The sequence below is a fragment of the Acanthaster planci genome, linkage group LG03 (genome assembly GCF_054643075.1).
Source record: "Acanthaster planci isolate LZ-2023a linkage group LG03, COTS_SCS, whole genome shotgun sequence".
Taxonomy (NCBI): domain Eukaryota; kingdom Metazoa; phylum Echinodermata; class Asteroidea; order Valvatida; family Acanthasteridae; genus Acanthaster; species Acanthaster planci.
The window spans coordinates 8,134,669-8,150,447 of record NC_141779.1 but is presented as its reverse complement, the minus strand read 5'-3'; the positions used below and the strand labels follow the sequence as shown (position 1 = coordinate 8,150,447).

General features: G+C 41.7%; 1 protein-coding gene across 4 annotated transcripts in view; it reads right to left on the bottom strand.

Annotated features, from left to right (window-relative positions):
- LOC110983451 (uncharacterized) overlaps positions 1 to 15,779 on the bottom strand; it is a 146,462-nt gene that overhangs the window by 48,404 nt on the left and 82,279 nt on the right. For 2 of the 4 annotated variants that reach the window (XM_022242708.2, XM_022242710.2), the window contains exon 2: positions 12,473 to 12,547. The exons of 1 other annotated variant lie outside the window; for it this stretch is intronic. In XM_022242708.2, the coding sequence (XP_022098400.2) occupies positions 12,473 to 12,547 (75 nt within the window). Of the gene's footprint in view, positions 1 to 6,187; positions 6,711 to 12,472; positions 12,548 to 15,779 lie in introns of those variants that run through there. One more of the 4 variants, XM_087134705.1, reaches the window with a different exon arrangement.

The following is a 15,779-nucleotide window of genomic DNA, read 5'->3' as shown; positions in this document are numbered from 1 at the left end:
GCTTTTACAACATAAGCAGACTTCCAATCCTTCCCCCCCCCCAGCAGTTGCCTCTACCCACACCTCCCACAGAGACAATTTTGGGATAGGTCTGGGTAAACGGCCGAAACCCCCTTCCTGTGAACTTTGCCTCACGGCTGACTTGATGTTATTGTAGATGCTATGACAAGCGCATATAATTGACATCAGAGTAACACCAGGATACCAACACGGGAGAGTGAAGTTTTTTTTATTTCTTCTCCCATTTTGCACATTTCATGCTTGTTTCGTTTGATCCCCCCCTAGTCCCCATTTGATTAAATGGGAAACACACCACTGATCCTCACCGCCACTACGCTGATTGCCGTTAGTCACTTCCCAGCCTTTTTCCCCTTCTTCCCTTCAGCTCTTGCACAGTTCACCCCATGAAGTCCAGTCTGGATGAGACATTTCAAGCCCCCCCCATCTAGAGATGGAATAATTAAAAGCTTGCCAGGTTCATCCCTTCTCGGTCATGTAACAGCTCTGTACAGATTATATCTGTGGTTGAAGACAGGCCCTGGTGCTTGGTTCTATGCAACACTGTAACAAGGATTCTGACTTTATTTAAAAAAAAAAGGGGGCAGGGGGATGATATCACTTGTTTGAGTTTACTGTAAAGAATTAAATAATAATAATAATTTTTGGCAGACAAAAAATTCATCCAGAGTACACTATATTTTCACAGGAATTTTCTCCAGGGTTTTTTCTGGAAGTAATTTTTCACTAACACAGTTACTGGCTCTTTTGAGCCGTTGCCTAGAACAACAAACTCTGGTGTTACTTGGAAACTGATCTGTGATTGTAGCCGCCGTCAACTTATGACAGGATACTGCTAACCCAACTTTACGCATAAGAAACCAACACCAAGAAAAAAAGAATACAGTGGCAAGTACACAATTAATCAAGTTGATGATTGGTTGGGTTACAGTTTGCAGCTTGGCTTGTGCTAGCTGGTGGCGGCATTGATTACAGCTTGTAATTGTGCACCCAAAAAAAACTATGCCACACCGATGCACCACTGTACAAGAGCATCAAGGTTGTGATAGTTACTGTCATTAGTGAGTTTAACATGCTTTGACAATTGTGCATTGCAAAATCAAAACAGGAAACCCAGCCATGGAAATTAGTGTGAAGAGCATTCCTTTCCCCTCCCTTTTTTTTTTTGGTGGTTGATCTCAATTTTCCCATCAAAAATTAACCACAATTGGAGAGTAGTGCTGTTCTTCACAAAGTTAATAGTTGGTAATAGAGACAGCGAAGGTCCCTTTCCTTTATCTGTGAGCCAAAAAAAAGCAAAAAATCAATGATTTTTTTTATGACAGAATGGTACTGAAACTTGCACATATAGATACTGGAAGGGGGGGAATATGCAATCAACAAACTCATATAACTTGGGTTTGTTTCAGGCATCATTAAGGACAGCGGCAGGTATTGCAGAAAATGAGACAATGCAAAACACAGAAGTACCTATTTCTATCTTTATTCCATACTGTTTGCATGCTTACTCACACAAATGATTTGTAGTTTACAGGGGGGTAGAAATTACGACGGCGTCACATATTTCCAGCACAGGAAGGACAGAAAAAATATATTGATTCATTAGCCAAGGTGGAACTGTGGAGCTGGTACCATTTTCCGAATGCTTGCCTAGTCATCAAGGCTGTCACTATTGTAGTCACCGGTGAAACTAAACCTCTAATTATAGCAGCCTGTCGACAAAATGAAGCATATTGGTACTTGAATCATGGGACCAGCTAATGGCAAAGGCCTGCAACAATATTGAGATGTAGCCAAATGAGCCATTGACTAATTTGTGCAATATCTTCACTTAGGATACTCACTACATATTGCATCAATTCTGGTTTGCATGCTGGACGGTAAACAAAATTGCAGAAAACATTGGCAGAGACACAGAAACCTGCTTTCACTCGACTCATTAATGGACAAGGATTTTTGACCAAGGAATTGTTAAAACATTGGTATGACTCTTCAAGATATGCTGCAGTTAAGGACTATGTTGGGGGGAAGCACAATTATCGCACTTGACACATGTCCCCCAGCAACTGCCAATGAGAGGGCAATTTCTTTTCAGAAATCCAGAGCTGAGTTTTGGGGACAACAATTTGTCTCTATAACTAATTACTCCCTATGATAACAATGCTCAACAAAAGTGTAATCCTCACAATGGCAGTGTCACTAAACATGCACTCACAAAAGGGTATTCTACATGCAGAAAGGCAGCATTACACCACATTCTTCACATCATTTTTCACTAAGTCAAGTCACAAGCTATGAAATATTCTTCGTATACATCCATGATTAAGTTTTGAAAAAAACTCAAGCGACCAAAAGGTATCAGTTCATGACAAGATATTCTTTGCAACATGCAGATGAAAAAACTGCGACTCAAGAGATGACATACACACAGGCTAAGGCAGATAGATCACGAAAATCCAGCTGGGAGCATCCATGTCATGGGTTTGCTGACAAACTTTACACTTGTCTTTATACCAGAGGAGGAGGACTAACAAATTCTCTCGTACTGCAGATTTGCTGACTGGGGTATGAATCGCGGCACATCCACGGATGTTAGTCTTTTTCAGTGTCATTCTTTACTTTCCACATGTCACCACCAATTCGGGGGGAAATACAATGCTGCACAATTTATTTCTCTTTATTAACCGAAAACAAAGCTCAAATAAAAACAGGTTTTTCTGTCGTTAAAAACAGAAAGTCCTTCGAGGTGGCTAATGTACTTTGCCATGGGGGGGGGGGGGAAATGGCAGAGACAGATGACAGGACAGATAATTAGATTTGAATGACACAACCTAAATGAGTTACCGCCCAGCTGGAAATGTTTCCCAATTGTTTGCATTGTTAATGTCAATAAAATATGTAGACAAGGTTATAAACGTCAACCAATATCAGTTTAAACGTTGCCCTGTACAAGAAATGCCATAGCATCACTCCTGCCCTCTCATCAGACTCCTTCCACAAAAGTCTTTTAGTCCCTGTCCACACTGGACTTGTTGGGGTTCAAACTTACTGAGACCATGGTTTCTTTTCCCATTTTAAATCCAGTTTTACTGGGCTGCGCGGTCATTTTTACCGGCCAATTTCTGGCCAGAAAACAATTCCCGAGTCACTTTTCCCAAGATGCAAAGTCCAGTGCGGACAGCACAGAATCCTGAGAAAGTAGCCCAGTAGAGCGTAAATTCGGCCCGAGTACAACGGCACGCTTCATACAGGGAAACTACGCATGCCTGTTGGATGTTTCGCCGCGGCATGGCATGTAGCAAATATTTCCAGTACATTTGTTCCTCCTTGGGCCCAATCATGGCAAAAATTTTTACTGAAATAGTTGGAAGATTAGCTAGTTTTAACATTTCCAGATGATTATGAGGAGTGTGACACTGTGTCTTAGGACAAAAAGCAAACACAGCAATGCCATGCAAAACACCCTTGTAAAGCACTGCACTGATACAGACAGCTCAGTTACTTCTCACGCAGTCTCTGTAAAAATTTGACCATGTTTTATTTAACCATCGGTTTGGTGAAACCCTAAAAAAAAAAAAGTCCAGTGTGAACACAGCTTTTGTTGAAAAGCTGTCCATGAAAATAGCCTCCCCCATTATGTAAAGAAATTGTTAAAGCCATTTAGCAATTCCCAGAATGTAAAGTTCCTCAAGCCCAGAGGAATATAAAAGAATACCAATTTCTTTGTATTGTTATTCTCATTTCCTTGTTGACTTGATTGTACATCAAGCTGCATGGTGATAAAAACAGGCATTTCACTCTCCCTTGTGTAGTGGTGGATGGCAAAACTGACCTTGACCAGTTGTGTTGAGCAAGAAACAGTCAACTAACACTGACCAAATTCACTGATTTGGTTTAACACTGCGAGATAGTGTTGCAGAATTTGATTCCAGTTAACAATGTCAGAGAGACACCATGAACTTTTGAATCTTCTCCTTTGCCCAGGCATTTGAATGGTCAGTGAGAGATCTGAGGTGCTTTGTGTTTGCTGTTTCCACAGGAAAGAGTTTTTAAAGTTTCTCTAGCCACACAATAATCACTCTAGCAAAATTGGAAGTTTTTACACTTTTACAAAAATATTTCAATATCCCCCTCTACACATTTCCAGAGGTGAATAAAAATCATCAAATAAAGAAAAATGTAGGTGTGGTTTTTTTTTTCCAACAGATCTTAATTTTAGATTAAGATTTGGAACAGATTTCTTTTGCAACCAAAGGTACATGTTAAGTCCGGTTTTGGGTCGGGGGTTGCAAATGAGATTTTAAAAAAAACCAAAAATTAAAATGGTGGTTCAAGTTTTGTTCTCATCTATAAAAGCATCCAAATCCCCTCCCCGCAAAAGGTGTCAAGTCTGTTTTGAAAGTGTCAGCACTTACAATTCCTATTAAAAAAAAAAAATTGGCAAAATGCCTATGTCAATGTAATGACAAATTCTGCGGAAGTTAGGTGATGAAAAGAAAAACCTTGTCATACAAATGAAAATCAGATCAAAATCCAAACCCAAATGGGCATGCGAATATCAAGGGTTTTGTGACGTGTACATGTCGTGCCTAAGAAATGTTTTTAACACATTTCAACCCCCTAAATGCAATTACTGAACTCAAACAAGCATCGCATGATGGAGGTGGCTCGCAAACCAACATTGCCTCAGTTGCTCAAGATCGCCCCCAAAACACGCTGTCACTCAGGACTGAATTTTTTGCGTGTACATAGGCCACATAAGCCTGCAGAACATACAATTTCTAGGATAGACCAATTGCTAAGCACCTTAAGTTTGGAACCCTCAGGGAGAAAGAAGGTTTTTCTTGGATAGGATTTTTATTCCACTGACAAGAGAACTCTTCCTGAGCTAATGAGACAGTCAGATGGCCAATGTCTCTGCCACTAAGTATTATATCCTTGACAGAAGAGTATCAAGGAGAGTACTGTATGTTTGTACATCTCAACCAAGGCATACATGTACATTGTGCACACATTTTGGAGAGTAATCTTAATCACCCCCTCAACAAAAACCTCCAGCATTCACTTACAGGTACTTACAATTATATCAAACTGCATTAATGACGTTGCAATAAAGATGCTCACGTTTATCTAAGCAAGCGCAATGCTATTCCCTCAACTGTGTTCAAGTGCACAAAGATTTGGTAGGAAGGTGTTCTAGCTCTGTATGAAATACTGATGAATTTTCCACACACACACGTATTGGGATTTTTCCTAGTTCAATGTTACATTTTGTTGCGAAGCATTATAAGGATTAATAGTAATACATATATATGTACCTTGTACAGGCACACATAAACATCAAACAAATTTTTGTAAATATCACATGGGTCATTCCAACAACTAGGGGTCCATTTTTTTCGTGTCCCTATTACATCTGACATAAGATTTTGTGAGTTCAAAACACAATTTCTAATTTCCAAGAGTGAAGAATTAACCCAAATTACCTGCCAAACAAATAGAAATAGTTTTAAAACAATTCCTGTGATATTCCATGTCGAATAACGAAGGTCAGATATAACAGGGACACAAAAATGCCACACTTTTGGACCCCTAATTTCTGGAATAACCCACATGCATAAATTTTAATTACACAAGTTTTCCCCCAAAGTCATTAAATTGCAACTTGCTGTGCAAAATATTCAAATTTAGTGCTGGGTCAGTGAGGAAGCTGGGAAAAAAAGTTTCAGCTTTTTTTATATACTCGGCCAGGAATCACTAAGAAAGTCCATCAGGCACGTAAGGGAGGACAAGTCAACTTGCAGATAGCCAAACCCGCCTGGAAATTGTAAAAAAAAGTTTTATAACTGATTTTAAAAAACCTACAGTTCTCATACATGGGGTGATTTTAAAATATGACGGTCACAATAATCAGAAATAAATGTAATTACGACAAATGCGAAAAAAGTTCGGTCTTCATAAAATAATCTGAACTACCAGCTGTCTTTTTGAATGTATGCTAAAAAAATACACGAAACCATTAGAAAGATAATATTGTTAGAAATAATGTGGATTTCAAATCACAAGAAATCCTCAAAAATATAGAAAGATAAACCAAAGTCCTCATTGATAAGAAAGTGAAAAAAAAAATACGCAGAGGAAAGTTGAAAGAGAGGTAAAACTTGCTTACATGTTGCCGAGCTGGGTGTGGTGCGAAACCCCCACGGGAAGGCAAAACGGTACAAGTCCATGGTGTTACGCACCCGCGATGACACAGGATACGGATAACGCAAAGGGTACATAAAGGCACACCACTGCCCCCACTATGACGGCAAGTACGACAAATGATCACACCTCGAAACTCCTCTTTTTTGACCGCAGTGAATCGTCTCTTGTCCCCCCTCCGTCTCCGAGTTCCTCTCCCTCAGTGTTGCATTGGGCACTGTGGCCTGCGCAACCGGGCCACTGCTATTGGTCCTTGGCGTGTTTTCTGTTGCTGAATTACTCGCAGAGACTGCACCCCGTCACGGACAGTCATCAACGACTAAGCCGCATTGCAGCAGTCTCAGACGCAGGTTCTCCTTTGGAAACAGGCTCTGATGCCAGCACAGACGGAGAGCAACCACAGGACCCGACTACGCCGCCACGTCTCCAACACTATAGTGCAAGGGAATGGCCCTTATGGTCATTGAACCTGCACAAAGCAGCGCGTTTCAACTCCAGTAAGAAGAGAGACGGGGAGAAAGAGAGAGAACGAGCGAGCGAGTGAGGAGACAGACGTATGCATGCTCCGAGGAGTCATTTGGCAAATTACGTAAAAACGCATGTTGTTATAAGGCATTGGCTTTCATAACACAGCTTGTAAGGAAGGACGGCACATCCGTGCACCGGTGTGCCACTGACCCCCAAAGTGGCTCTCATTTACGGCATATCGATTACGTCATCTGCGTAAACTAAAACAACATCATTACCGACCCTTGAGAGGCCACATAGAGGTGGTCTTCTCCGGAATATTACCCCATCTCCATGCGCTGGCGGCGAACAATAGGGGTGAGGGGTGGTCAAGGGCATGACATCATCTGTGCGCGCTACCTTCCAAAATGCTCCCCTGGCAGGGTGATCTCAATCAATGTCACCACAATGGGATGGAGTGCGTCAACCTCACAGCGTGTGTTGTGTGTGGGGGGGGGAAGAGTCGGGTGAGCAGGACGAACGGCGCAGCATGGATACAATTATTTTCTGATTGTTTCCGCGCCACTTACATGCACTAACATTGGGCAGAGCTTCGCCTACTGAATTGTGAGCCTCATTACCTGTATACACACTGCACTTGGCTTGCATGGACAATTAGCAGTCAGCTCGGATAACAACCAACGTGACAAGGCACAAAGATCCCAACTACAGTGCAGTTTCCAGTTCTTTTCATTGTGTCTTTGATAACGATCTTTGGGTTGGCTGGGGCATCCATATTTGTTCATTATTTTGAAGTTCTCCATTGTAAGCAAAAGCTTTGGTCTGTGTTTGAGGTCTGCACTGCTCATTATAGACAGCCATTTTACAATGCTGAAAGAGAGGTCAATAACTTCATATTCATTTTACATCATGTTGGTCAGCAAGCAAATTAGACGCTCAAATTCTTGGCTTGCACATGAAGTCCTTTTTCTGTCTACATCATAAATCTAAGGCAAATGGAAAAAAGCAAGAAAATGCAATTCCAGAAGTACATCTTGCATTCAACTGCAAGACTCCCCACATCCACGACGAATCAATAACAAAAATATGCTGGATCACTTGGACATACAAGAGAAAGGTTTGACTAAACTAAAAATGCCCCAGAAAAAAAAAACACTCAATGAATTTCTAAAAGTCCTTGCTCTCTGATGAGCTCAATGCAGAAGAATTCCCAATTCAATTATTCCTTCATTTGTTTTTGTCAATTTTCTGGAGACAATAAAATTCTGCATTAACGCTTGAAGGTACATATACACACACACATCCGTACTAGTTTCCCATGCATTTTCTGCAGGATACAATGGGTGTATCAAAGCGTAAAATATTTAAACAAACCGAGATAATTTAAACTAGGTGTCTGCTTTGAATGCACTTCAGAGAGAACTCAGATCTGATGGGAAAAACTCAAACTGCGAGGGAGCAGACAGATGCTGAAAGGCTGCGCTGGAAAACAATCAATGCTCGTGCCAATTTGGTTCGTGGCTTTGTACCTGTGAATGCATATTGAAATTGGCAGACAGATTCCTTTGACTTATTTGTTAGACAATTTTTAATAGAGAAAACCTTACTTGAGTCCTCCCAAGGCTTAACTTGATTAATGGCTTTACACCATATATGGGGCACACATTTTCCAATTTGGGTGCGTGGTGGGGGGAAAACACTTTGCATTTGTGAATGGACCAGGGCAACCAAATTGGCCTTGATTATGAGCATTGTGGGCATTTCTGGGGAAAGTAAGCTCGATGGACTTGGATGTTATCATTATTTGCAACTTGAACTCATGCTAAGACCAGGTGATACTTCAGCTGCGAACACTGGAAGATGAAACGTGGCCACTCGATTTGCAATATCATAAATCGGATCCCAACTTTCTCAGATAAAGCGCTTACTTCAAAATGTACTAACCCACAAATGCAATCTATTACTTACAGGTAAAACTAAAACTCACTTGAATCATCCAAAACCACTTCAAGAGCCTGCTTTGTTTACCAAATACAAAAACTAAGTGCACCTACTTCTTTACTTAAGCAGTCTAGTCCCTCTTGAAAGCCTATTAATACACTTCCTGTTGTAATTATGGCAGATAAGGTGTCAGACTTGTCAGGGGAGATGTGTACTTTGTAAAACGATAGTTTGTTGTTATGTCGGGTTTTGTTTCCATTGCCAAATACAACAAAGTACCGCTGCATCTCAGAGCAGTTTGAAGAAAAACACGGGGCCCCCCCTTTCTTTTTCAATATTATTACACTCTGGGTTATGATTCCTCACGTTCACTTTGGAAGTGTGCATGTGTGCACTGCATGACAAGAATTCACATAAAGTGAGAAAACTGTTTGCCCAGACAAGCCGGCGTTACCTGGTGTTGCAAGAACACTGTGCTTTCTGTTATTAAATGTGGAATTAGAGAGCCGGAGTTGGGTTATTAGTCATTATTCTGCTGCATGGAATAACACTAGCTACACAGAGTTTGAAGAATGTCCATACTGAGTGAAGCAAACTAGTTACAGACTGTTCATGTATGGAACTTGCTCCTGAAAAAAAAAAAAACCCTGAAGTTGGTAGCAAGGCCACAACAATTATTGGTTTAATTAATAAACATGATAATTGAGTTGGTTATTTCAATTACATCTTTCTGTTTGATCACTTTGTGAAGTTATTGGCTTACCCTCAGAAGGATCAGTTATAAACTTTTTTCTCACGTTCTCAATCCAGCCAGTTTATCTTTACCGGGCATCTATTCAGCAACTAGGGAGGCTGGACAATACCAGACAGCTCTTGTCCTGCTCTATTCAGTGACATCAAACAACAATACCTCTCCATTTTCATTTTGTGGGAACACAGGTATACAGATCTTACTAATGGGCCAGAACCTCATGTCGCAATCACACATTGCCAGTAAGAGCCAACTCTGAGCAAACACTTAATCTTATCCATCGCAGCTAAAAGAAGCATGCCAGTTTGAACATGTCTAAAAAGAACTTCTTCCGTGCAGAGTACACGTTTTTGCAGAGTTCCTACTTGGGGACAAGATATCTTGAATATCCTTCACTCAGTTGGCAAAATGATGCACCTTTCTATCTCATATGATGCATTCTATGTGTACAGTAAAACCAAGAAGGAAGGTCCATATGAGCAAAGAATTATAGGATACAATTCACAATGACCGGGCCTACTTTGCTCCCTGCAGGAACAAGAAATGGCACAATTTTACATGGCGACAGCTCTTCGGTGAGAACTTAATGCGTGCACAAACAGGTTTGCTCAGCATGCGTTGCACTGACCATGTGCAGTGGCACTGTACAGTCCTTGTGCCTGCGCTGTGCTTCGTCACAGTAGAAAAAATTTTTCGACGTGCCTGTCTCTTTCTTGCCAGTGAAGGCGTGCTTCTGGTCACGTTAACATCGACCAAAGCAACACTGAAGTTTGTTGCTCGCGTTAAAAATGAGTACGCCCCACAGAATGAAAGACAAGAGTATGGCGTACCTGTAAGAACGCCCAGAACTACAAGTCCCATCCGCCATTTGTTGTAGATGGAAAATGCCATTACTATAACGACACATGAAAAAAAAGAAAGAAAATAATGCATGCCATGCTAAGCTCATGCTTTCCCAACATATACACATGGGTTAAACCACTCCTAATCATGTATTACTACACCTTATAAATATTCATGAGCAAATCGGAGCACGTCATTGGCCGATTCCACCTCGCATCTGGGACGTAGAATGATACGCAACCAGAAGACGTCACAGTGGTGAGTATGCTGCTGCGTGGTATTTTTTTCTGGTAGCACCAAAACATCCATCCGGAACCCTCTGGAATATGTAGTCTGTGTCATGTAATCTATACGGAACCAGTCTGGAGTTGTATCCTATTAACTATGACAGTAAAGACCCAAAACCTATGTCAGCACCAGACCATGAAGCCCTGTTTACTTTTCTATGCACATCTGCACTCCATGATCCACTATGGAAATTTAGCAGCTGAGAAACAACAATTGCGGCTGTGAGTACAAATAACATGAGATTTCTGTTTGAATATTTATGAAGTGTAGTAAAACAAATACAGCATGGTTTTCGCGTCGAGAGGTAGTCAAGCTGGTAGTCAAGCTGACCTACACCTCAGGACCAGTAATTCCCACTATTTCCCCTCAAACCATGCTGTATTTGTATACCACATAACAGAGAAGTAATCCTCTTCCATAGCACTACCAAACAAGCCCACGTGTTCCCTTCAGTGTCACAGTACAGTCCTTGTACTAGGCAATTCACCCATTGGTCAATTTTGATTGATTAGCTTACTGGCAGTCCAGAGATCAAATAAAGATACATGCAGTAATGGAATAACAACCTTTTAATTTTCATAGAAATGGCTCACAGCTGTGCTTTTCCCCCCAAAGAAAACTCAACGCAAGCTATCACTGATCACCCTTCAGCAACACATGACAGAGCACGCTCAGTCTCCCTGACTTCTTTTCCCACTTCCACAATCTTCCCTCCCCCCTCCACCAATCTATCTCCACATTAGCACCCATCAATCTAATTGCTTTCCAATGGGCTCTCTCTGTCTCTCTCTCACTAGCCAAAAAAGTGGCAAATTAGCAGCCCTGTAAGGTAAAAATGACATTGCTCTGATGGAAGAGCATTAGCACGACAGTATGCTCAGCTTTGGTGACATGATGAACCTACATGTATGTAACATACCAGCATTTTCCAGTTTTTAACAAGCGACTCACGACTCAGATTCCCATGAACTGACTCAAGAAGTGGACTCAGACTTGAACCAATTAACTGAGCCAGTCACCAAAGGATAGATCAGATAAGCTTACCACACGTTGAGAAACTGCAGTCATATACCTATCTGTAATTTCAGTGAAGGACACACCTAATATGAAGAATACATCTCCTCTAGCCAAAATTCCATGTAACTGATAGTTCCTCCAGTGTTGAACTGGCAAGATGACCCTGACAAGCTCCAGAGACGAAGGGCTGAGACAACTGTACCAGTGAGCGTTGAGTACATACTGCTTATGTAATTACACAGGTGAAAGACAAAGTCTGATATACTGAAATCATCACAAAAATTGGGTTCTAAGAGCTGAGGTCACATTAGAGGCAGATGAAGAAAAGTCAGTGTTTGGACTCTCCGTAAGAATGTGCTTCTCCTCAAAAGATAGAGTACATCAAACAAAAAAAGCACATGGTTGAATAAATTATTGAGCCTACCAGTAGTGGTACTGGAAGCATGTTGGTACTTTCACCAATCCAGGCAACTTAATGAAACTGTCAGAATAGTAATGATTGATCTGCCAGGTAATCACTGCTGTTGTGTTCTGTACAAAAAATTGTCCGTACAAAAAAACTCAAAAAAGTCAAGGTAGGGCAACTAGTGTGTCACAACTAATTCAAGTACATCTACGGTACACACTCAGTGGGGACACACGAACAATTTTAGTTGAATCTGCACAAAACCCATAATGTGTTAGCATAAGAGGAAAGCATCTTTGAATATGGGTACACAGCATGAATGACGCGCAAGACTGTACATGTACATAACTGTAAAACTGTCTTCGCCAAGGGTACAGCGAAGTACGGGACCAGTCACATCTGTCCATCAAATGTCCACGGCCTGCGTGTATAAAAAGTGCCAGATCTATGCAAGCTAATCAGACTAACTACTGCCTTGTTCTGGTAATAACTTTGTTTGGGGGGAGGGAATCAGGAAATCATGAAAGTCAACGCACCTTGTTCTCCTGACGACCACCCATACAGGCCCCTTGTGATAGACCCATGCACCCCTGGCTGTGGCATTCCTCGATCTGAAGAAAGAGATGGAGGGGAGGAGCAAGGCAAATTGAGTTTCAAGAGAACAACATCTATCAATGACTGGCTAACCCACAAGGGGGCATATGGTTCATCATTAGGGGTGGGAAGGACCCCACTCATCTTTGCTCTTGGAAGATGGGGGCGGAAGAGTTGGACAACTTGAGTCCGAGACTAAGACTTGAGTCCATATCAAGTCGCAATTTCAGAATATTAAGTCAGTCCCATCTACTGGTACATGTACAAAAGGATCAAGGATTAATTATCATGAGTTGTTTCCGTGGCGATGTCCCCAATGTTCATTTCCAAACAGTCATCGGGAAGGAAACCATCAACACATGTACATGTAGGTAAGCACAGGGACTGCTCAGCTAGAGCGTTTGTGATCATTTTGCTGTCTTGATTGCTGCTGTCTTGGATACTGCACCTATGCGGCTGCGCACATACATGTATGCAGCTGTGCCCGTCTGCTCAACACAAGGAGCAATACTGTAGAATCTAACCAAATGATTTCAGCCTGTGACTCGAGACTCGGACTCAGACCCAAACCCAGTGACTCAACAGCAACTCAGGAGCAAAAGGGGAAGGGTGGGTTAAGCAGGAAGTATGACAACACCCTCAAGCTATGCAATATGGCAAACAATGTTCAATTAGACGTGTACAATGTCCCAAAATCATGGAATACATGTATTTGCATTACAGAAGAAAACCCTCCATTGGAGAATGAAACGTCACACATCAGTCCAAAATGAACTTACAAAAAAAAAGTAAAGAAAGTTAGTTTAAACAAAATGTGACTAACAAATGCCTGGGTCTTGAAAATATAGTTTTAGATGTTTAAAATGAGCCAAAGCCAGAGAACTGAACCATCCTTATATACCTCATTAACCCTAACCCCCAAGGGTGTATGTAAAATCGTATTGAAATTGGAGGATTTGGGACTGTTAGGGTTAAATATAATCTCCTCTCCAACCATAAATGGGAGAAAAGGAAAGAAAAGAATGACTACAGAAGGAATCTGACACGCAAAAATACTTTACTGTCACTACACCCCAGCAATGACTGAATTTGTAAGACAGGTTTCCCTATTGCATTGTGGTTAGGGTTTACTGCACCGACTACCTAATGGCCCGTGGTCCCATTAACAATGTAGCATTACATCATCTCCACCGACAATCATGCGGACCTGGCTACCGTTTCTCACCTCCGATTCTGCCCATTGCAGGCTTTGACACATGACAAACGAGGGGGGCCCCTAACTGGCGTTTAATTGTGACAAACGGCTCCCTAAACCCGTAGCCGTGAACCCGTTTGCTGTCATCGCCGTCAATTTGAGTCTGTCCCTTGGGGAGTGCGCATTCTCTCCCGCATTTCAAAAGGTTCTCGTGTCATGCCGTAATGTTCTGTGCGACTAGGACCAACGCCAGATTCTAATGCAAGTTGTCCATCCTCTGCCCATGAAACACGGCTCAAAGAAAACTGATTGAAGAGAAGAAACAAAGAGATGAACAACTTGTCTTCTTTTCGATAATCACCAGACACAGTATCAAAGACAGATGATAACTTCAAGAATAGCACACGGCAATTATTGTGTTTGGTTTTCTGATGAACGAAAAAAGAATGGAAAAAAAAAAGGGACAGAAAAGCAATATGTTCTTCTCTGTGAGACAACAATCTTTGATATTCAGACATGGATCCAGGCAGCTTTCTCTCTTTGTGTTTCACGTCACACAGTCCCCACACAAACAGTCTAGTGCCCCACACCGTTTCAGACAGGATAACAACTTCAAAGGCAAACACACACATCCATCTTGCACACTACATGCACATGTACATTCGTATGGATTACAAGTGTACCAAAATAATTGCGCCAGACCTTGCGTTCATTGAACTTGCTGTATTTTCTTTTCATTTGCTTCGGTGGGCCGACACGTAAAGGACTTTGTGGGGGCTAAAAAAAATTACTGGAACGAAATCCAATATGAAATTTGAAATGTGACAAAGCGCATTCACCTCCCCCCTTCCCTTTTTTGGGGGAGTTGCTTATTTAACTCAACAAGGGCATACTGTGCCAATGAAATCCGACATACGTGACAAATTTGAAGTAAGCACTAATTAATTCACATTAAAACTGAGAGTGCCGAAGGTCTGCTGGTGCCTTGTAATTCTAAGCGGTCATCGACTTGGCAAACTAGAGACAGGCCCTGATTGGAGCACTGGTTCCGCCGCATTGTCGGATAGGAAGAACAGTGTGGGGACTACAAGACAAACAGCCTTGGGGCCTTCAATGGTTGTACTTATTGTACAACCACTGAGGGAACTCCAAAGGACTTTGAAATTTATCAATCCAGGCTCCTAATGATGCACATCTCTATAGATCAATACAAACACACAAAAATAAAGCAATATTAAATCTGTATCTTCGGGCCCTGGCTACATAATGACTCACAAGTATGGGCTGTTCATGTAAGTGTGCATGTTCATGTACATGTACCAACAATTTGCTCATGTCCCCAACTCAATGAGTACACGTTGACATGGGATAGGAATCGTCCGGGAGAGAAAAAAAAAGGTTCTGGGAGTGTAGGGAGCAGATCTGAGCTGTAACACAGGCAACCTTGTGCGATTGCCTGCTCTTGTATATGTATTTCCAGTTTTTCACTTCTTTGTTTTTTTTCCTTTCCTTTACATCAGCTGTATCTGTATCGTTGATTCGGGTGCCTCCCCTGGGGCTACCTGCCTTGTCACTCCAACCCATCGCGTATATATGTATGAGATGAAGGACGTTATGACTTATTACTTGATAAGGTGTGCAAAAGGCTGGTTACAATTGCACAATCAACCCCTCTGGTATGAAAAGGGGGGGGAGACGGGGAGAGTCAGGATGGATGACACTGTACCGTTAGAGGTCACTACACTTTCAAAATTTGCAGGCTGCTGTTTCCACATTGAGAATAGAACAGTTGGAGTGTGAAAAACGTGTGCAGTTGGGCAGAGAACAAGCAGGGAGAGGACAGATAGAGTTGACAATCTTGTGTTGGGGTACTTGACCTAAGGAACCAACCGACTCAGCAAAAAAAAAAATTACAGACAGAAAAGTTCAGGGTGAAACTCCCTATGCTATGGGGGGAGGGGACCTGTTTATATTTATTTGTCAATGCTAGTGGGATGGAAGGACGGGCAGAGGTAGGGCAATATACATGTAGGAATTCAAGGAACACAAGGAAA